The 21,514-nt window shown below is 36.1% G+C and overlaps 2 protein-coding genes across 6 annotated transcripts in view; one reads left to right on the top strand and one right to left on the bottom strand.

The window, feature by feature from the left end:
* Window positions 1-21,514, bottom strand: part of ajm1 (apical junction component 1 homolog) — a 66,272-nt gene that overhangs the window by 23,747 nt on the left and 21,011 nt on the right. The window contains exon 2 of one of the 5 annotated variants that reach the window (XR_013278750.1): window positions 18,907-18,948. The exons of the other annotated variants lie outside the window; for them this stretch is intronic. The gene's annotated coding sequence lies outside the window, so the exon portion shown is untranslated. Of the gene's footprint in view, window positions 1-18,906; window positions 18,949-21,514 lie in introns of those variants that run through there. 5 annotated transcript variants of the gene reach the window in all.
* Window positions 14,340-17,236, top strand: LOC144002844 (uncharacterized). Its single transcript, XM_077498451.1, has 7 exons — window positions 14,340-14,451; window positions 14,578-14,646; window positions 14,837-14,931; window positions 15,753-15,879; window positions 16,076-16,193; window positions 16,543-16,619; window positions 16,880-17,236. Exons 2-7 carry the CDS (start codon window positions 14,605-14,607, stop codon window positions 16,991-16,993), a joined length of 573 nt encoding a protein of 190 aa, XP_077354577.1. The 5' UTR covers window positions 14,340-14,451; window positions 14,578-14,604; the 3' UTR covers window positions 16,994-17,236.

Genomic DNA, 21,514 nt, shown 5'->3' with positions numbered 1-21,514 from the left:
GTGTTCATGGTAACTACTGAGCATACTGACAGCTTTTCTAATGATCTCACGGCTAAGGAGGCTGTCACAACACCCAATTTCTGTCTGGTGCCGGATGGCAACAATTCATCACTTGTCACGACAACACCAATATTATTACCAGGTATGTATGGCTTTACTTTTTGTAGTTTCTTATTTAATTCTATGTTTCATATTTTCATTACAATGTTTGTAATATTTTCAGATTCAGGCACAGAAGAGTTTAACTGGACGGGACTTCTGCGACTTTGTGGTGTGGACAAAGTGTGATATTTATATTGAGCGAGTCCACCCAGATCGCTCGTTTTGGCCAGCTGGAAAAGCCAAAGTTTTTTTTTCCCAAAAAGCCCTCCTACCTGAACTGCTCGGGAGAGCATTTACTAGATCAGCAGTGGACTTCCAGTGTTCCTGCTCAGCCGCTGTCACCTACCACTTGCTCATGTCCTTCAAAGACACTAAAGTAAAAGTAATTGTAAAGTAGTTTTTTGTGCTGCAGCAGACTGTAAAATCAAATGATATCACTTGAAGTGTGCCAATCTAGACTGCCAAAAGGACAGTGGTTTTGTGACAAATGTGAAACAAGGATTATTGTAAAAACTCTGTAACACAGTACTGGTACTTGTCTTACATTAAACAAATTTAAAAGAGAGCAACTTTTTCCTCTGTACATAGCATAATGAAAGTCATTGCGTACCCCATCAACATTACATCATACCGTCATACTCTTAAAATAATGGCCTAATATTTTGACACAAATTATCAACCCTCGTGAGCATAAGCAGTAAGGAATGAATATATATATATTTTTTTTAATGTAAATATCTCAGGATGGTAGGCACCTGTGCTAAAATAAACTACATCATAAATTAACAGTTCAATTTTATCCCTGAAATGACTATATCTAATCATTATTCACTTCATTTTGTGTTTTTAGAAATAATAGAAATTTATTATGCCATTATTTTAAGAGAGACCATATTGCACGTTGAGTCAAATCCTGTCATTTGTATTATGTATAGCTTTGTAAACAAACCCAACAATAGAATTTGTATAATCGCTGCCTTTATTAGCTCCAAACAAACAGTCGCATGTTGTCCTCCTCCAATGCTTTGATGCTCGCCTTCGTTTCCATCATGTCATTGGCAATCAAGTCGGTTTGGCATGAGATCCCTAAAGAAATAATTTTTTTTTAAAAAAGATCACAAAAAAATACGGTACCAGTAATAGGTTTAATATAGTACTGTTACTGTAACCAGCCTTTTTTTGTCAGTGTAAAAGAAATTTACACATTTTGTTGCATTTTTTAATGTATGAACATTGCTACAGGCAAATACTTATTTCTATAAACACTTCCAAATGTCTCTAAAATATAAGGTGCGTGTACACACACAAACATAAACACATACATTCATTCATGCATACAATATATCATGTAATGAATTCTGAGTGGCATACCAGAGTCAATGATGTCAGCAGTACTTGAGGGTACAGGTTACTGGAGCCATCTGGCTGCATAACTGCAACAAACTCTCTGCCACTTCGAGTCGTCTTTTCTTTGCTTGTCTCTCCTGTGCACGTTCATATCTTGGCACCGACTGGGCTGAGACATAGATGTTGTAACTTGGGACCCAACTTTAATGTTGGAGCCCAGTCGGGATGATTGGACAGAAAAACGGGCGCAGGGCGACCTGTTACAATAAACAAATATATAAACAAATAAAATATGGCAAGACTGGTTATTTTGCCACAGTAGGGTGGCCGTGAATAAGTTCTTTAGCATGATGTGTAGGCTACCGGGGGTCTGTTTTTTTGCATCACCCCCGGGGGTCTGTTTTCTTGCATCACCCCCGGGGGTCTCTTTTCTTGCATCACCCCCTTCTGTCTCTTTTTTCCAAGTTTAAATTTTGCCACCAAAAAACATGTTATCGGCATTAAGAGCCCAAGATTAATCCATCCAGTTTTCAACTGCGGTCAAGCCAGCCGCCACTCGAAAAGACGAAGTCAAGCCAGCCGCCCCAACGATTGTTAATACTGTGCATTACGGTAACATGCCGACGTGCCCCTGCGCTGGCCACCTTCAAAATAAAAGCTGCTCAACACCTGGTTTAGGGTTTAAAATAAAGAATCATAAAAAAATAACGGTTTGTTATTCCAGAACCAGACCAGTTCTAAGGGACACTACACCACCCCAGGTATCCAGCCAAAGTACTTTCAACAAAATCTGATGTTGCATTTCAAAATAAAACTAATTTGAACATTGCAATCTCGACTATAATCCCTGATTTAAAAAAATCATTAAAAATTCATGGTTTGTTATCCCAGGACCAGACCAGTTCTAAGGGACACGACACCATCCCAGGTATCCAGCCAAAGTACTTTGAACAAAATCTGATGTTGCATTTCAAAATAAAACTCATTTGAACATTGCAATCTCGACTATAATCCCTGATTTAAAAAAATCATTAAAAATTCATGGTTTGTTATCCCAGGACCAGACCAGTTCTAGGGGACACTACACCACCCCAGGTATCCAACCAAAGTACTTTGAACAAAATCTGATGTTGCATTTCAAAATAAAACTCATTTGAAAAGTTACATCTCGACTATAATCCCTGATTTCAAAAAATCATTAAAAATTCATGGTTTGTTATCCCAGGACCAGACCAGTTCTAAGGGACACAACACCATCCCAGGTATCCAGCCAAAGTACTTTGAACAAAATCTGATGTTGCATTTCAAAATAAAACTCATTTGAACATTGCAATCTCGACTATAATCCCTGATTTCAAAAAATCATTAAAAATTCATGGTTTGTTATCCCAGGACCAGACCAGTTCTAGGGGACACTACACCACCCCAGGTATCCAACCAAAGTACTTTGAACAAAATCTGATGTTGCATTTCAAAATAAAACTCATTTGAAAATTTTAATCTCAACTATAATCCCAGATTTAAAAAAATCATTAAAAATTCATGGTTTGTTATCCCAGGACCAGACCAGTTCTAAGGGACACGACACAATCCCAGGTATCCAGCCAAAGTACTTTGAACAAAATCTGATGTTGCATTTCAAAATAAAACTCATTTGAAAAATTAAATCTAGACTATTATTGCTGATTTAAAAAAATCATTAAAAATTCATGGTTTGTTATCCCAGGACCAGACCAGTTCTGATGGACACTACAGCACCCCAGGTATCCAGCCAAACTACTTTGAACAAAATCTGATGTTGCATTTCAAAATAAAACCCATTTGAAAATTTAAATCTCGACTATTATTGTTGATTTCAAAAAATCATTAAAAATTCATGGTTTGTTATCCCAGGAACAGACCAGTTCTAAGGGACACTACACCATCCCAGGTATCCAGCCAAAGTACTTTGAACAAAATCTGATGTTGCATTTCAAAATAAAACTCATTTGAAAAATAAAATCTAGACTATTATTGCTTATTTAAAAAAATCATTAAAAATTCATGGTTTGTTATCCCAGGACCAGACCAGTTCTGATGGACACTACAGCACCCCAGGTATCCAGCCAAACTACTTTGAATAAAAACCTGATGTTGCATTTCAAAATAAAACCCATTTGAAAATTTAAATCTCGACTATTATTGTTGATTTCAAAAAATCATTAAAAATTCATGGTTTGTTATCCCAGGACCAGACCAGTTCTGAGGGACACTACAGCACCCCAGGTATCCCGCCAAAGTACTTTGAACAAAATCTGATGTTGCATTTCAAAATAAAACTCATTTGAAAATTTAAATCTCGACTATTATTGCTGATTTCAAAAAATCATTAAAAATTCATGGTTTGTTATCCCAGGACCAGACCAGTTCTAGGGGACACTACACCACCCCAGGTATCCCGCCAAAGTACTTTGAACAAAATCTGATGTTGCATTTCAAAATAAAACTCATTTGAAAATTGCAATCTCGACTATAATCCCTGATTTCAAAAAATCATTAAAAATTCATGGTTTGTTATCCCAGGACCAGACCAGTTCTAGGGGACACTACACCACCCCAGGTATCCAACCAAAGTACTTTGAACAAAATCTGATGTTGCATTTCAAAATAAAACTAATTTGAAAATTGCAATCTCGACTATAATCCCTGATTTCAAAAAATCATTAAAAATTCATGGTTTGTTATCCCAGGACCAGACCAGTTCTAAGGGACACTACACCACCCCAGGTATCCCGCCAAAGTACTTTGAACAAAATCTGATGTTGCATTTCAAAATAAAACTCATTTGAAAATTGCAATCTCGACTATAATCCCTGATTTCAAAAAATCATTAAAAATTCATGGTTTGTTATCCCAGGACCAGACCATTTCTAAGGGACACGACACCATCCCAGGTATCCAGCCAAAGTACTTTGAACAAAATCTGATGTTGCATTTCAAAATAAAACTCATTTGAAAATTGCAATCTCGACTATAATCACTGATTTCAAAAAATCATTAAAAATTCATGGTTTGTTATCCCAGGACCAGACCAGTTCTAAGGAACACTACACCACCCCAGGTATCCAGCCAAAGTACTTTGAACAAAATCTGATGTTGCATTTCAAAATAAAACTCATTTGAACATTGCAATCTCGACTATAATCCCTGATTTCAAAAAATCATTCAAATTTCATGGTTTGTTATCCCAGGAACAGACCAGTTCTAAGGGACACGACACCATCCCAGGTATCCAGCCAAAGTACTTTGAACAAAATCTGATGTTGCATTTCAAAATAAAACTCATTTGAAAAGTTACATCTCGACTATAATCCCTGATTTCAAAAAATCATTAAAAATTCATCTTTTGTTATCCCAGGAACAGACCAGTTCTAGGGGACACTACACCACCCCAGGTATCCAGCCAAACTACTTTGAACAAAATCTGATGTTGCATTTCAAAATAAAACTCATTTGAAAAGTTACATCTCGACTATTATTGTTGATTTCAAAAAATCATTAAAAATTCATGGTTTGTTATCCCAGGACCAGACCAGTTCTAAGGCACACGACACCATCCCAGGTATCCAGCCAAAGTACTTTGAACAAAATCTGATGTTGCATTTCAAAATAAAACTCATTTGAAAATTTAAATCTCGACTATTATTGCTGATTTCAAAAAATCATTAAAAATTCATGGTTTGTTATCCCAGGACCAGACCAGTTCTAGGGGACACTACAGCACCCCAGGTATCCCGCCAAAGTACTTTGAACAAAATCTGATGTTGCATTTCAAAATAAAACTCATTTGAAAATTGCAATCTCGACTATAATCCCTGATTTCAAAAAATCATTAAAAATTCATGGTTTGTTATCCCAGGACCAGACCAGTTCTAGGGGACACTACACCACCCCAGGTATCCAACCAAAGTACTTTGAACAAAATCTGATGTTGCATTTCAAAATAAATCTCATTTGAACATTGCAATCTCGACTATAATCCCTGATTTCAAAAAATCATTAAAAATTCATGGTTTGTTATCCCAGGACCAGACCAGTTCTAATGGACACTACACCACCCCAGGTATCCCGCCAAAGTACTTTGAACAAAATCTGATGTTGCATTTCAAAATAAAACTCATTTGAAAATTGCAATCTCGACTATAATCCCTGATTTCAAAAAATCATTAAAAATTCATGGTTTGTTATCCCAGGACCAGACCATTTCTAAGGGACACGACATCATCCCAGGTATCCAGCCAAAGTACTTTGAACAAAATCTGATGTTGCATTTCAAAATAAAACTCATTTGAAAATTGCAATCTCGACTATAATCACTGATTTCAAAAAATCATTAAAAATTCATGGTTTGTTATCCCAGGACCAGACCAGTTCTAAGGGACACTACACCACCCCAGGTATCCAGCCAAAGTACTTTGAACAAAATCTGATGTTGCATTTCAAAATAAAACTCATTTGAACATTGCAATCTCGACTATAATCCCTGATTTCAAAAAATCATTAAAATTTCATGGTTTGTTATCCCAGGACCAGACCAGTTCTAAGGGCCACGACACCATCCCAGGTATCCAGCCAAAGTACTTTGAACAAAATCTGATGTTGCATTTCAAAATAAAACTCATTTGAACATTGCAATCTCGACTATAATCGCTGATTTCAAAAAATCATTAAAATTTCATGGTTTGTTATCCCAGGAACAGACCAGTTCTAAGGGACACGACACCATCCCAGGTATCCAGCCAAAGTACTTTGAACAAAATCTGATGTTGCATTTCAAAATAAAACTCATTTGAAAAGTTACATCTCGACTATAATCCCTGATTTCAAAAAATCATTAAAAATTAATGGTTTGTTATCCCAGGAACAGACCAGTTCTAGGAGACACTACACCACCCCAGGTATCCAGCCAAACTACTTTGAGCAAAATCTGATGTTGCATTTCAAAATAAAACTCATTTGAACATTGCAATCTCGACTATTATTGTTGATTTAAAAAAATCATTAAAAATTCATGGTTTGTTATCCCAGGACCAGACCAGTTCTAAGGGACACGACACCATCCCAGGTATCCAGCCAAAGTACTTTGAACAAAATCTGATGTTGCATTTCAAAATAAAACTCATTTGAAAATTGCAATCTCGACTATAATCACTGATTTCAAAAAATCATTAAAAATTCATGGTTTGTTATCCCAGGACCAGACCAGTTCTAAGGGACACTACACCACCCCAGGTATCCAGCCAAAGTACTTTGAACAAAATCTGATGTTGCATTTCAAAATAAAACTCATTTGAACATTGCAATCTCGACTATAATCCCTGATTTAAAAAAATCATTAAAATTTCATGGTTTGTTATCCCAGGACCAGACCAGTTCTAAGGGCCACGACACCATCCCAGGTATCCAGCCAAAGTACTTTGAACAAAATCTGATGTTGCATTTCAAAATAAAACTCATTTGAACATTGCAATCTCGACTATAATCCCTGATTTAAAAAAATCATTAAAACTTCATGGTTTGTTATCCCAGGACCAGACCAGTTCTAAGGGACACGACACCATCCCAAGTATCCAGCCAAAGTACTTTGAACAAAATCTGATGTTGCATTTCAAAATAAAACTCATTTGAAAAGTTACATCTCGACTATAATCCCTGATTTCAAAAAATCATTAAAAATTCATGGTTTGTTATCCCAGGAACAGACCAGTTCTCGGGGACACTACACCACCCCAGGTATCCAGCCAAACTACTTTGAACAAAATCTGATGTTGCATTTCAAAATAAAACTCATTTGAAAAGTTACATCTCGACTATTATTGTTGATTTCAAAAAATCATTAAAAATTCATGGTTTGTTATCCCAGGACCAGACCAGTTCTAAGGCACACGACACCATCCTAGGTATCCAGCCAAAGTACTTTGAACAAAATCTGATGTTGCATTTCAAAATAAAACTCATTTGAACATTGCAATCTAGACTATTATTGTTGATTTCAAAAAATCATTAAAAATTCATGGTTTGTTATCCCAGGACCAGACCAGTTCTAGGGGACACTACACCACCCCAGGTATCCAACCAAAGTACTTTGAACAAAATCTGATGTTGCATTTCAAAATAAAACTCATTTGAAAATTGCAATCTCGACTATAATCCCTGATTTCAAAAATTCATTAAAAATTCATGGTTTGTTATCCCAGTACCAGACCAGTTCTGAGGGACACTACAGCACCCCAGGTATCCCGCCAAAGTACTTTGAACAAAATCTGATGTTGCATTTCAAAATAAAACTCATTTGAAAATTTAAATCTCGACTATTATTGCTGATTTAAAAAAATCATTAAAAATTCATGGTTTGTTATCCCAGGACCAGACCAGTTCTAGGGGACACTATACCACCCCAGGTATCCAACCAAAGTACTTTGAACAAAATCTGATGTTGCATTTCAAAATAAAACTCATTTGAAAATTGCAATCTCGACTATAACCCTGATTTCAAAAAATCATTAAAAATTCATGGTTTGTTATCCCAGGACCAGACCAGTTCGAGGGGACACTACACCACCCCAGGTATCCAACCAAAGTACTTTGAACAAAATCTGATGTTGCATTTCAAAATAAAACTCATTTGAAAATTGCAATCTCGACTATAAACCCTGATTTCAAAAAATCATTAAAAATTCATGGTTTGTTATCCCAGGACCAGACCAGTTCTAAGGGACACTACACCACCCCAGGTATCCCGCCAAAGTACTTTGAACAAAATCTAATGTTGCATTTCAAAATAAAACTCATTTGAAAATTGCAATCTCGACTATAATCCCTGATTTCAAAAAATCATTAAAAATTCATGGTTTGTTATCCCAGTACCAGACCAGTTCTGAGGGACACTACACCACCCCAGGTATCCCGCCAAAGTACTTTGAACAAAATCTGATGTTGCATTTCAAAATAAAACTCATTTGAAAATTTAAATCTCGACTATTATTGCTGATTTAAAAAAATAATTAAAAATTCATGGTTTGTTATCCCAGGACCAGACCAGTTCTAGGGGACACTACACCACCCCAGGTATCCCGCCAAAGTACTTTGAACAAAATCTGATGTTGCATTTCAAAATAAAACTCATTTGAAAATTGCAATCTCGACTATAATCCCTGATTTCAAAAAATCATTAAAAATTCATGGTTTGTTATCCCAGGAACAGACCAGTTCTAGGGGACACTACACCACCCCAGGTATCCAGCCAAACTACTTTGAACAAAATCTGATGTTGCATTTCAAAATAAAACTCATTTGAAAAGTTACATCTCGACTATTATTGTTGATTTCAAAAAATCATTAAAAATTCATGGTTTGTTATCCCAGGACCAGACCAGTTCTAAGGCACACGACACCATCCCAGGTATCCAGCCAAAGTACTTTGAACAAAATCTGATGTTGCATTTCAAAATAAAACTCATTTGAACATTGCAATCTAGACTATTATTGTTGATTTCAAAAAATCATTAAAAATTCATGGTTTGTTATCCCAGGACCAGACCAGTTCTAAGGGACACGACACCATCCCAGGTATCCAGCCAAAGTACTTTGAACAAAATCTGATGTTGCATTTCAAAATAAAACTCATTTGAAAATTGCAATCTCGACTATAATCCCTGATTTCAAAAAATCATTAAAAATTCATGGTTTGTTATCCCAGGACCAGACCAGTTCTAGGGGACACGACGCCATCCCAGGTATCCAGCCAAAGTACTTTGAACAAAATCTGATGTTGCATTTCAAAATAAAACTCATTTGAAAATTGCAATCTCGACTATAATCCCTGATTTAAAAAAATCATTAAAAATTCATGGTTTGTTATCCCAGTACCAGACCAGTTCTGAGGGACACTACAGCACCCCAGGTATCCCGCCAAAGTACTTTGAACAAAATCTAATGTTGCATTTCAAAATAAAACTCATTTGAAAATTTAAATCTCGACTATTATTGCTGATTTCAAAAAATAATTAAAAATTCATGGTTTGTTATCCCAGGACCAGACCAGTTCTAGGGGACACTACACCACCCCAGGTATCCCGCCAAAGTACTTTGAACAAAATCTGATGTTGCATTTCAAAATAAAACTCATTTGAAAATTGCAATCTCGACTATAATCCCTGATTTCAAAAAATCATTAAAAATTCATGGTTGGTTATCCCAGGACCAGACCAGTTCGAGGGGACACTACACCACCCCAGGTATCCAACCAAAGTACTTTGAACAAAATCTGATGTTGCATTTCAAAATAAAACTCATTTGAAAATTGCAATCTCGACTATAATCCCTGATTTCAAAAAATCATTAAAAATTCATGGTTTGTTATCCCAGGACCAGACCAGGTCTAAGGGACACTACACCACCCCAGGTATCCAGCCAAACTACTTTGAACAAAATCTGATGTTGCATTTCAAAATAAAACTCATTTGAAAATTGCAATCTCGACTATAATCCCTGATTTCAAAAAATCATTAAAAATTCATGGTTTGTTATCCCAGGACCAGACCAGTTCGAGGGGACACTACACCATCCCAGGTATCCAGCCAAAGTACTTTGAACAAAATCTGATGTTGCATTTCAAAATAAAACTCATTTGAAAAGTTACATCTCGACTATAATCCCTGATTTCAAAAAATCATTAAAAATTCATGGTTTATTATCCCAGGAACAGACCAGTTCTAGGGGACACTACACCACCCCAGGTATCCAGCCAAACTACTTTGAACAAAATCTGATGTTGCATTTCAAAATAAAACTCATTTGAAAAGTTACATCTCGACTATTATTGTTGATTTAAAAAAATCATTAAAAATTCATGGTTTGTTATCCCAGGACCAGACCAGTTCTAAGGCACACGACACCATCCCAGGTATCCAGCCAAAGTACTTTGAACAAAATCTGATGTTGCATTTCAAAATAAAACTCATTTGAACATTGCAATCTAGACTATTATTGTTGATTTCAAAAAATCATTAAAAATTCATGGTTTGTTATCCCAGGACCAGACCAGTTCTAAGGGACACGACACCATCCCAGGTATCCAGCCAAAGTACTTTGAACAAAATCTGATGTTGCATTTCAAAATAAAACTCATTTGAAAATTGCAATCTCGACTATAATCCCTGATTTCAAAAAATCATTAAAAATTCATGGTTTGTTATCCCAGGACCAGACCAGTTCTAGGGGACACGACGCCATCCCAGGTATCCAGCCAAAGTACTTTGAACAAAATCTGATGTTGCATTTCAAAATAAAACTCATTTGAAAATTTAAATCTCGACTATTATTGCTGATTTCAAAAAATAATTAAAAATTCATGGTTTGTTATCCCAGGACCAGACCAGTTCTAGGGGACACTACACCACCCCAGGTATCCCGCCAAAGTACTTTGAACAAAATCTGATGTTGCATTTCAAAATAAAACTCATTTGAAAATTGCAATCTCGACTATAATCCCTGATTTCAAAAAATCATTAAAAATTCATGGTTTGTTATCCCAGGACCAGACCAGTTCGAGGGGACACTACACCACCCCAGGTATCCAACCAAAGTACTTTGAACAAAATCTGATGTTGCATTTCAAAATAAAACTCATTTGAAAATTGCAATCTCGACTATAATCCCTGATTTCAAAAAATCATTAAAAATTCATGGTTTGTTATCCCAGGACCAGACCAGTTCTAAGGGACACTACACCACCCCAGGTATCCCGCCAAAGTACTTTGAACAAAATCTAATGTTGCATTTCAAAATAAAACTCATTTGAAAATTGCAATCTCGACTATAATCCCTGATTTCAAAAAATCATTAAAAATTCATGGTTTGTTATCCCAGTACCAGACCAGTTCTGAGGGACACTACACCACCCCAGGTATCCCGCCAAAGTACTTTGAACAAAATCTGATGTTGCATTTCAAAATAAAACTCATTTGAAAATTGCAATCTCGACTATAATCCCTGATTTCAAAAAATCATTAAAAATTCATGGTTTGTTATCCCAGGACCAGACCAGTTCTAAGGGACACTACACCACCCCAGGTATCCAGCCAAACTACTTTGAACAAAATCTGATGTTGCATTTCAAAATAAAACTCATACATCAATGGAAATATGCAAAAAACAATTTTTGTATCCTTTATAGACTTTCAGAGTGGATGTGGAAAAGTGGAAACAGCGCAATAAAAAAAAGAGGGGGAAATATGTCAAGGCTATCAGAAAGCCATTCCCTTTCGAAGTTTCCAGGACAGAGGTACAGTACTTTATTTTTATTGAATAATAATAATAATAATAATAATAATAATAATAATAATAATAATAATAATAATAATAATGATTTTAAAAAAATACTCAAAAAGACCTCACCTACAAAAGTGGACCTACAAAATGTCCTCATTTTTAGGTGAGGTTGCCATTTGTCTGTGAAAAACCAGAACGACCCCCTCTTTTTTGAACTCACTCACGACCATGCACACACACGCACACACACAGACACCCACATGTCCCAAAGGGATCAATAAAGTCAAGTCTAAGTCTATTTTAAAATTGTAGATTCTCACTGAAGGCATTATGTTCTTAACAAAATAGGTGAAATAACTGAAAACATTTTTTATATTATTTTCTTCAAAATAGTCATGCTTTGCTCCGATGACTTTTTTTGCACACTCTCTCTGACATTCTGACCTCTGGGAACTCCTTCAATACTGTTGGAAAACCACTTCAGGTGACTACGCAAGAAGCTCATCGAGAGAATGCAAAGAGTGTGCAAAATATAATCAGAGCAAAGAGTGAGTATTTTGAAGAAACGATAATATAAAACATATTTTCAGTTACTTAATCTTTTTTTAAGTACTTAACTCCACGTGTTCATTCATAGTTTTGATGCCTTCATTGAGAATCTACTATGTAAATAGTCATGAGAGTAAAGCAAAAACCTTGAATAAGGTGTGTGTGTGTGTGTGTCCAAACTTTTCGCCTATAAAAGTAAAGAAAACAAAATAACATTTAGCATTGTTATTACTGTGTGTGTAATTTTGTGTGATCAAAATGTTCTATAAGCTTAATGTGGCAGATATGAAACAGGCTGTGCTTTGCTCACAAGGTCAACAATGACACCACAGATGTCAACATTGCTCAAAAACCTGGTTCTGCAGTCCTGAGTCAAGCCAAGGACTCTTTCACAACTATTCAAAACGGCAGCAGTCAAGACCCGCGTATCCAGCATGACCAGCATCAACATTCAGAAACTCCAGATGAGCAGGTACGATTATCCACGTAACAAACGGATTCTCTTTGATAACGGAAAAAAAAAAAAACATGTTGTAGGTTTATGTAAAGGCCTATATAAAGCACTGGATCCAGCCGTAACTCCCAAATAAAAGTTACCATTAATTCTTAAAAAAATCTAAGATCTATGGCCAATCACAAAAAAAATGCGAATTAAATCACCCACACACTGCCAGTTACACCAACACACAAGTTAGATGTATTCTTATATGTTTAAGCGATAGATGTATAGATGTATAAGCGAAGTGCGCATCTCGAATTCAACGTGCATGATGTGTAGCGGTGTGGTGCATTGTGGGTAGCCAAAACTACCAAACGGTGATTGAAAATGAAATGGATCCAATGAAATCGGCTCTGATAGAAACGTTTCAACTGCTGGAAAGTTGCTGTTTTTTATGAACATGCATAGCATGTGGTTTACTGAGATCGGGGAAGTTAACTTGCAAGCTTTAAAGTGCAAAGTTACGCAAAGATTGTCACCACTCTACTCTCCGCCATTCAAATTGATGCGCAAACTTAATGCACACTTCGCTTATTGAAGTAACACATCTACTTTCCATTAAAACTCACTCCATGTTGGACTGCTGGTTATTTTGTGCCCCTCTTTTTCTCCCAATCTTTAGTCTTTATTAATACATTAGCTTCCAATTCCCACTTTCCCTTGACCTCCATAAAATTAGTGCTGAAATAAATTTGCATAGCTTTATAAATGACTCCCTTCTTTGACTGTCCCTTTGAATAAATTTGAAACATTCCGCAATCTCAGTCGGTTCTTTACATATTTTTCCCCATTCACTATGTCTCTGGAGGTAATGTCTTAATTGCAAATATTTGTAAAAATCCTTCTTAGGTATAATTCTATTTTGAAGTTTTTTAAATGATTTCAATATTTGTCCTTCAAACACCTGGGAGAAAAATAATCATTTCCCTTCCATTTTTCAAATCCTCAACCCTTTGTCCCAGGTACAAATTTTTGTATTTATTTTTTGCTATTTTCGTAGCCCAACTAACAGGCCTTGATATTTTAAATGTATTTGTTATTATTGACCTCACTTACTTTTTTTTAACTATAACTTTATTATTGTCTTAAATGTGTAAATAAAACTGCCCTAGTCTTGATTATACTGTTATTACAATATTACTATATTACTATTATTATTATACTATTATTAAGTACTGTGACATATTTACTTTTCTGAAAATGATTTAGACTGCCATATATACCATCTAATACTGATCTGTAATATTTTGATGTTTTTGTGTATGTGTTTGTGGTTACAGCTTGATGATTTGTGGGGTAAGAAGGAAACAGAAGTTGTGGTTGCAATGCTGCCATCGCAAATAAAAGGCAACACCATTATCATCTGGCACAGTGAGCTATGTTCATTACGGCCTCATGAGTGGCTTAATGGCGAGGTACATTTATAATTTAAGGTTATTATACTAATTAAATAAAATAATGAAACTCTCATTTGACAAATAATCCCAAACAAATATTTTTTTTCATAGATAATTGAGGCATTACTTCATCTTTCTGCAAACAAACTTCAGAGGAAGAAAAGACTTTATATATTGAACCACTACACAGCTGGCCTCATTCTCGCTGGTGACAGGAAACAACTTCCACGTCACTGTCTGCCAAAGGTATTGCTGTGATTAGGGGGAAGGTCACCAAACCAGTTCAGAGGATAGCACTCAAAGCCATGATGTTTATTATTTTGAGGAATATAAATTGTAATACTTAAGCTTACACTGTATCTCTATTGACAGGTGAACTTTCACAAATACAAGGGCATTATGTCATTTGTAAATGTCAACAGGAATCACTGGAAGCTTCTGGTAAGTGCAGTTCATGTACAGTATTTATTTCCACAGAGAAAAATATAAGCAGTCTTTTTCATACCTGTCGAAATGAGTTGTTTTAGTTGTATTATTGGCAATGCTTGTGAAAAGCTTCTAGTAGTAGCAATAAAACTGTGCTTCCTCCAAAAAATATAAACATATATATGTTTAATTTCTAACCTTTCAGTACATAAATGCTGTTAACCAAACAGTTTATCTGGTGGATCCAGCATTGAGCAACACTGAAGCAACGGATTCCAACATTGCTGCCAAAACATTCAGGTATTTACAATGTATACTGCACTTCCATCTCTTCAAACAGTTGCTGTGGTGCTGACCTTCTCTATCATAGTCTGTACCTCAATGTAATGTACCCCTTTCATCACATATTCAGTACCATAAATGTATCTTCAAATAATTAAATTTATTTACTAGTGATAGACCAATCTTTTTTTTAGGGCCAATACCGATGCCTATTATTAGTGGTCAAGGTGGCTGATATCCGATATTTGGAGCCGATATTAATTTTCAGTAAAAAGGGGTGAAAGAAGATATTGGTGTCCACTTTTTAAAAAATATATAAATGGCAATCTTGACTTTGTTGTCATGTCTTATAGCATGTTTATTGAACAATTTTTCAGACCTGTCAAAATGTATCTTTTTTCTTTTTTTCTTATCTTAGATAATAAACATCCCTTTTTAAATTTCTAATAAATGTTCAGAGAGCTTCCAAAGTCATAAGTACGTCTTAAAAAGTTAAATAGAAACTTAAACAAGGAAATACTATAGCTCTCTATCGTTTTCTACAAATAAAAAAAAAAAGAAATCTTCACACTTAAATTTTCAAACTTTTTAAGAAAAAAATGGTTCACAAAGTTCGCAACATCAGCAGCTTCTCTTATAAAGTTAACTGAAAATTTAAGTAAATAGTTCTTTGTGATTAAAATGGTTTTAGGTTGATTTTTTTATCGGCCGTCAGATTTTTAAAAAAGGCTGATACTGATATTCGTCAAAATGGCCAATATTCCCTATTATTTACACACTATTTTGAATAATTTTTACAGTGTGAAAGTTGTTGTTCTTGTGACCTTTATCAAACACAGTGAATACCTAATAATGAGGAGAACCTGCTATGGAAAGTCAGACTGGGTGGACAACAAATGGAAAGGAGGGTGTCTGTCCCATCCCACCCAGAAGGATGGCAATAGCTGTGGCGTTATTGTTACCTTGGTAATTAATATCTACTTTGTCATTAAATATTGGACAGTCACTGGTTGTGTATTTGGCTTATGTAGCTATATAATGAGTTACATACAAAAACAATCAGTTACACTATATGTTGCCTTGTATAAACTGTATTTATGAATTGTGTACCCTAAACAATTAGGTCAATCCCACAAGACAAGAAAAGCTGTTTGTGTTTCAGATGGCAATGGAACTGATGAAGGCTTTCCCAGACATTCCTTGCATGAAGTTCAGGACATCGAGTGTGGAAATGGCGTCTGAGAGAAGAAGACTGGCTTTAAAGATACTGAAAGAATCTGGTAGGCTATTTAAGAGTGATCACGAATCACCCATAATAAAACATTTTTTTCTGCAGTTGTATCATCAATACATTGATTGGCCAAACAATTCTTATGAATACAGGTACATGCTTAATTAATATTAAGTCTTTAACACAACGGATTATCCTGAATGACATTACTTATGCAGTTGTTCATGCAATGTACCACAATGTGTGACTATATGAAAGATATGTCTGTATTCTTTCTCCACAGATGAATTTAAAATTTCAATAACAATTTCAAACAGCATACCTACAGGACTGTGAATTAAAAAAAATAAAATAAATTATATATACATTAACTGATATTTGCTTTCATTATGTTGTAGTATTTGATATCTCCATACACTGTGGCATGTGTTCAATGACCAAACCGCCTGGAACAGGTCCTCCTGTAACACACTGGGTGAGTTTTACTTTGCAAGATCATATTATGTATTTGAATATAATTTTTTCATTTAGTCCTGCTGTATATTAGTGGCACATTAGTTTGTGAAGTCCATAGAAGTTAGATTTGTTCAGGTTTTGGAAAATACAATTTGTAGTGAGTAATTTAAAAAAACAAAACAACATGTTATCGAGTTGTCCTTGTTAAAATTTGCCCATACTTATTGTTGCATTAAAGTGTTTTGTAATAATTTGTTTTTCAATTTTTCCTCTGATTAGATCCAATGTAACGGCTGCGGAAGGTGGTACCATGTGCAGTGCCTAGGAATGACATCACAAGAATTGAGAAATGTCCGAAAACGGGACTGGTTTTGCCCTTTATGCCAAATGTGAATTAGTGTTATCATGATACCAACATCTTTTGTTGGTGCCTCAATAAAAATCTAAAACATCAGCAAAAGCAGCATTAAAAATGACAAAAGAATTTGTATGTGCTTTCACATTGAATGTCATATTGTTAAATTACTGTATTTGACTGCATTTGATGTCATCCGTTTAAATATTGATCAGACAGTGGCACTCCGATGACTCAAAAACGTTGCTTGAGTGTGTGTGCGTGTTTCCGCTCTTCTCCATTCCACTCCCCTAATAATACTAATGATATAGTAATAAAATAATATTGTCCCTTAGAACTGGTCTGGTTCTGGGATAACAAACCATGAATTTTTAATGATTTTTTGAAATCAGGGATTATAGTCGAGATTGCAATTTTCAAATGAGTTTTATTTTGAAATGCAACATCAGATTTTGTTCAAAGTACTTTGGCGGGATACCTGGGGTGGTGTAGTGTCCCCTAGAACTGGTCTGGTCCTGGGATAACAAACCATGAATTTTTAATGATTTTTTGAAATCAGGGATTATAGTCGAGATTGCAATTTTCAAATGAGTTTTATTTTGAAATGCAACGTCAGATTTTGTTCAAAGTACTTTGGTTGGATACCTGGGGTGGTGTAGTGTCCCCTAGAACTGGTCTGGTCCTGGGATAACAAACCATGAATTTTTAATGATTTTTTGAAATCAGGGATTATAGTCGAGATTGCAATTTTCAAATGAGTTTTATTTTGAAATGCAACATCAGATTTTGTTCAAAGTACTTTGGCGGGATACCTGGGGTGGTGTAGTGTCCCCTAGAACTGGTCTGGTCCTGGGATAACAAACCATGAATTTTTAATGATTTTTTTAAATCAGCAATAATAGTCGAGATTTAAATTTCAAATGAGTTTTATTTTGAAATGCAACATCAGATTTTGTTCAAAGTACTTTGGCGGAATACCTGGGGTGCTGTAGTGTCCCTCAGAACTGGTCTGGTACTGGGATAACAAACCATGAATTTTTAATGATTTTTTGAAATCAGGGATTATAGTCGAGATTGCAATTTTCAAACGAGTTTTATTTTGAAATGCAACATCAGATTTTGTTCAAAGTACTTTGGCTGGATACCTGGGATGGCGTCGTGTCCCTTAGAACTGGTCTGTTCCTGGGATAACAAACCATGAATTTTTAATGATTTTTTGAAATCAGGGATTATAGTCGAGATGTAACTTTTCAAATGAGTTTTATTTTGAAATGCAACATCAGATTTTGTTCAAAGTACTTTGGTTGGATACCTGGGGTGGTGTAGTGTCCCCGAGAACTGGTTTGGTCCTGGGATAACAAACCATGAATTTTTAATGATTTTTTGAAATCAGCAACAATAGTCGAGATTTCAATTTTCAAATGGGTTTTATTTTGAAATCCAACATCAGATTTTGTTCAAAGTACTTTGGTTGGATACCTGGGGTGGAGTAGTGTCCCTTAGAACTGGTCTGGTTCTGGAATAACAAACCGTTGTTTTTTTATGATTCTTTATTTTAAACCATAAACCAGGTGTTTCTCAGCTTTTATTTTGAAGGTGGCCAACGCAGGGGCACGTCCGCACGTTACCGTAATGCACAGTATTAACAATCGTTGGGGCGGCTGGCTTGACTTCGTCTTTTCGAGTGGCGGCTGGCCTGACCGCAGTCAATTTCAGCAGTAAACACTTTGCACTGGCACTACTTTGGGTGAAAATGTCCGATGTTAGCTTTCGGCTAACGTCCGCTAGCCAGCTTGTACTGCCGAACTTACTTGTTCATGAATCCAAAACATAAGCAACTTGCCCATATATGGGCGGACGAAACGTTATTAATCCTCATGCATTAAATAAAGGTAAACAAGCTTACCGCTCACAAAGTGATCGCTGCACACACGAGCCCAAAGTAACGACTTCCCTCCGGAGTCCGCACTCCTCTGTCTCCAGGCCCTGGTTCCTAATTATTTTCGGAATTCGGAAAAGAAAGAGGGACCATTTTCTCCCTTGGCTTTGTTCGAACAGCCAATAATGCAGCAACAATGTACCATTTTAAACGCAGACAACAAACGTGATATGTAGTGGAGGTGGAGGCCACCCAGGATGGCGACAACAACAACAGATCCGTGGCGGAAGTGACGACATGTGAAAGCGACCTATCTGTGTGTATATATATATATATATATATATATATATATATATATATATATCTCTATCTGTGTGTGTATATATATATATATATATATATATATATATATATATATATATATATATATATATATATATATATATATATATATATATATATATATATATATATATATTAAGGGTGTCACGATTTCGATTTTTTATCGAAATCGATCGAAATTACGTCACGATTTCGAGCATCGAAAAAGAAGAGAGGACACACGATTCGATGCCCCCCCCCCCCCCCCCCCCCCCGCGCCCGCCGCCACCGCCACCTCCCAGGAAAGCAAATGAGACGCAGCCATTCAGCTACTAGCTAACGGCACTTGTTAGCTGACTTCTCCTGCAGTCATGATGGCAAGCGCGGACAGACACAGCAATGGTGCTTCAAGCCGCTCCCGCTTCTCTCGTCACCAGTTTGGAAACATTTTGCGTTCCCGGTGAGTTATGTCGACAACGTTCACGTTGTCGATAAAAAGACCACAGTTGCAAGATATGCTATGTGCGCGTACTGTACTCGGCCACGGTGTTACGCCCGGCTCGTCAAGGGGAAGGGAAGTAACACAATAACAGAAAATATAGAGTAGATAAACACGGGTCGACTTTAACATCTGAGTAGTTTTAATTGAAATTTCAGGCAGGGGTTTGACAAGGGAGTGAAAGTGGAAGGTGAACAAATAATAACCGCATTTGACAGAACTGACAGAACGGAGGAGAAACAACAATAACCAATAGGGGTATAATACACGGATACACAATAGCGTCGCGCTGGCACAGTCGTCCAATCGGAGTGTCGCGCTGGCACAGTCGTCCAATCGGAGTGTCGCGCTGGCACAGTCCTCCAATCAGAGTGTCGCGCTGGCGCATTCAAACTGAAGTACCATTATACGGGCACCAGCCGACACAAACACACACATACATACTAGGGGAGCGGAGCCGGCGGCGGGCCCGAGCCGCCAGCCGTAACAACGGGAAACACGACAAACATGACGGGACATTTACGCAGGCATCACAAAGATTTAGATTTATCAAATTCAACTAGAAGTGGGAAAACAACGGTCCAACCAACTATTTCATCCTCATTTACAGTGAAACTTCCACACACTTCAGCTCGCGCGAAACGCCAGATCCATAGGTCTATTTATAGCAGCAGACCTGCAGCCTTGGAAAACGCTGGATTCAAACATTTAATTAGTGTACTTGAACCACGCTACAGTATGCCCAGCAACTGTAAATGTTGGGATATAGTTTGTTCAGGCTGTATTTGTTCCATGACTTTGGATACAATATATTTTTTGTTGTTGTTGCACATTGCACATTATTTTAAGAGGAACGCACAGCACACTGTTGTAACCAAAAACAGTCAATAGATGGCAGGCACCCACTGTGACTTTTTGTTTTTGTTTTTTTATTTTTTATTTTACACTTCAGTAAGAACAAGACGGTTAACTTTATATTGTAAATAAATTCTTTGAATTTGATCATTCCTGCCTAATGTCAATTATCATATATTACATAAATTTACACAAAAATAATATGGAAATTGCATCACCTATATGTAGCCGATCTTTTGAAATAAGATTTACTGTACAATGAATAGAACCAATGATCATAGACTAGCCTTAGCCTACAGAAGCATATGCCTCTGTGTTATAAAGTGGGGGAGCGGAAAAAAAAAAAAAAAAAAAATCGAAAAAAAAATCGAACCGTGACCCCAAAATCGAAATTTAAATCGAATCGTGGAGTTGGCGAATCGTGACACCCCTAATATATATATATATATATATATATATGTAGCGAGAGAGAGAGAGAGAGAGAGAGATTTTATTTCTGTTTATATATTTGTATTATGTTTTATATCCATTTTTATGTTCTCTTTTATTGATTTATTTATTTATTATGGAATTTTTGTTCCTCCATAGTGTAGTAAACGAAGATAAAAAAAAAACACCAGACACACACACACGCACACACAAAGTCTTGTGATTGGTGAAATATGAGTGTTCGGTGTTCAGTGTCAGTGGTGTCAGACCGCTGTGTTCATCCCATCAGAAAATACTCTCAATGCACCATAAAAAAGGCACTCTCTCAAAATGCTCATTGACCTGAAATAAACAGGAGGGACATCAGTGAGATGGAAAGTCTCTCTATATCCTGTATTGTACTGACCTAGTGACCAATTTACCTCTTTAACTAACTACCATTTTTTACGTTTTATTCAAAAAGGTTTTGAATAAATAATGTTTACTGACCTTAGAAATGTAGGTCAACTAGTTTGATATCGTTGAAAATTAATTTAAATAAAAATGTGCACAGCATAAATGAAAACCATGTGATAA

This window comes from Festucalex cinctus, chromosome 15, assembly GCF_051991245.1.
Source record: "Festucalex cinctus isolate MCC-2025b chromosome 15, RoL_Fcin_1.0, whole genome shotgun sequence".
NCBI lineage: Eukaryota > Metazoa > Chordata > Actinopteri > Syngnathiformes > Syngnathidae > Festucalex > Festucalex cinctus.
Note: the sequence above shows the minus strand (reverse complement) of the source record. Positions and strands in the feature narration are given on the sequence as shown.

What these genes read in the sequence shown, in the direction of transcription:
- LOC144002844 (XM_077498451.1), top strand. Translation starts at nt 14,605, where the DNA reads ATGTCATTTGTAAATGTCAACAGGAATCACTGGAAGCTTCTG. An exon ending in ATTGCTGCCAAAACATTCAG is followed by an intron (nt 14,932 to 15,752) that starts GTATTTACAATG and finishes TATCAAACACAG; the next exon opens with TGAATACCTAATAATGAGGA. An exon ending in AAAGATACTGAAAGAATCTG is followed by an intron (nt 16,194 to 16,542) that starts GTAGGCTATTTA and finishes ATTATGTTGTAG; the next exon opens with TATTTGATATCTCCATACAC.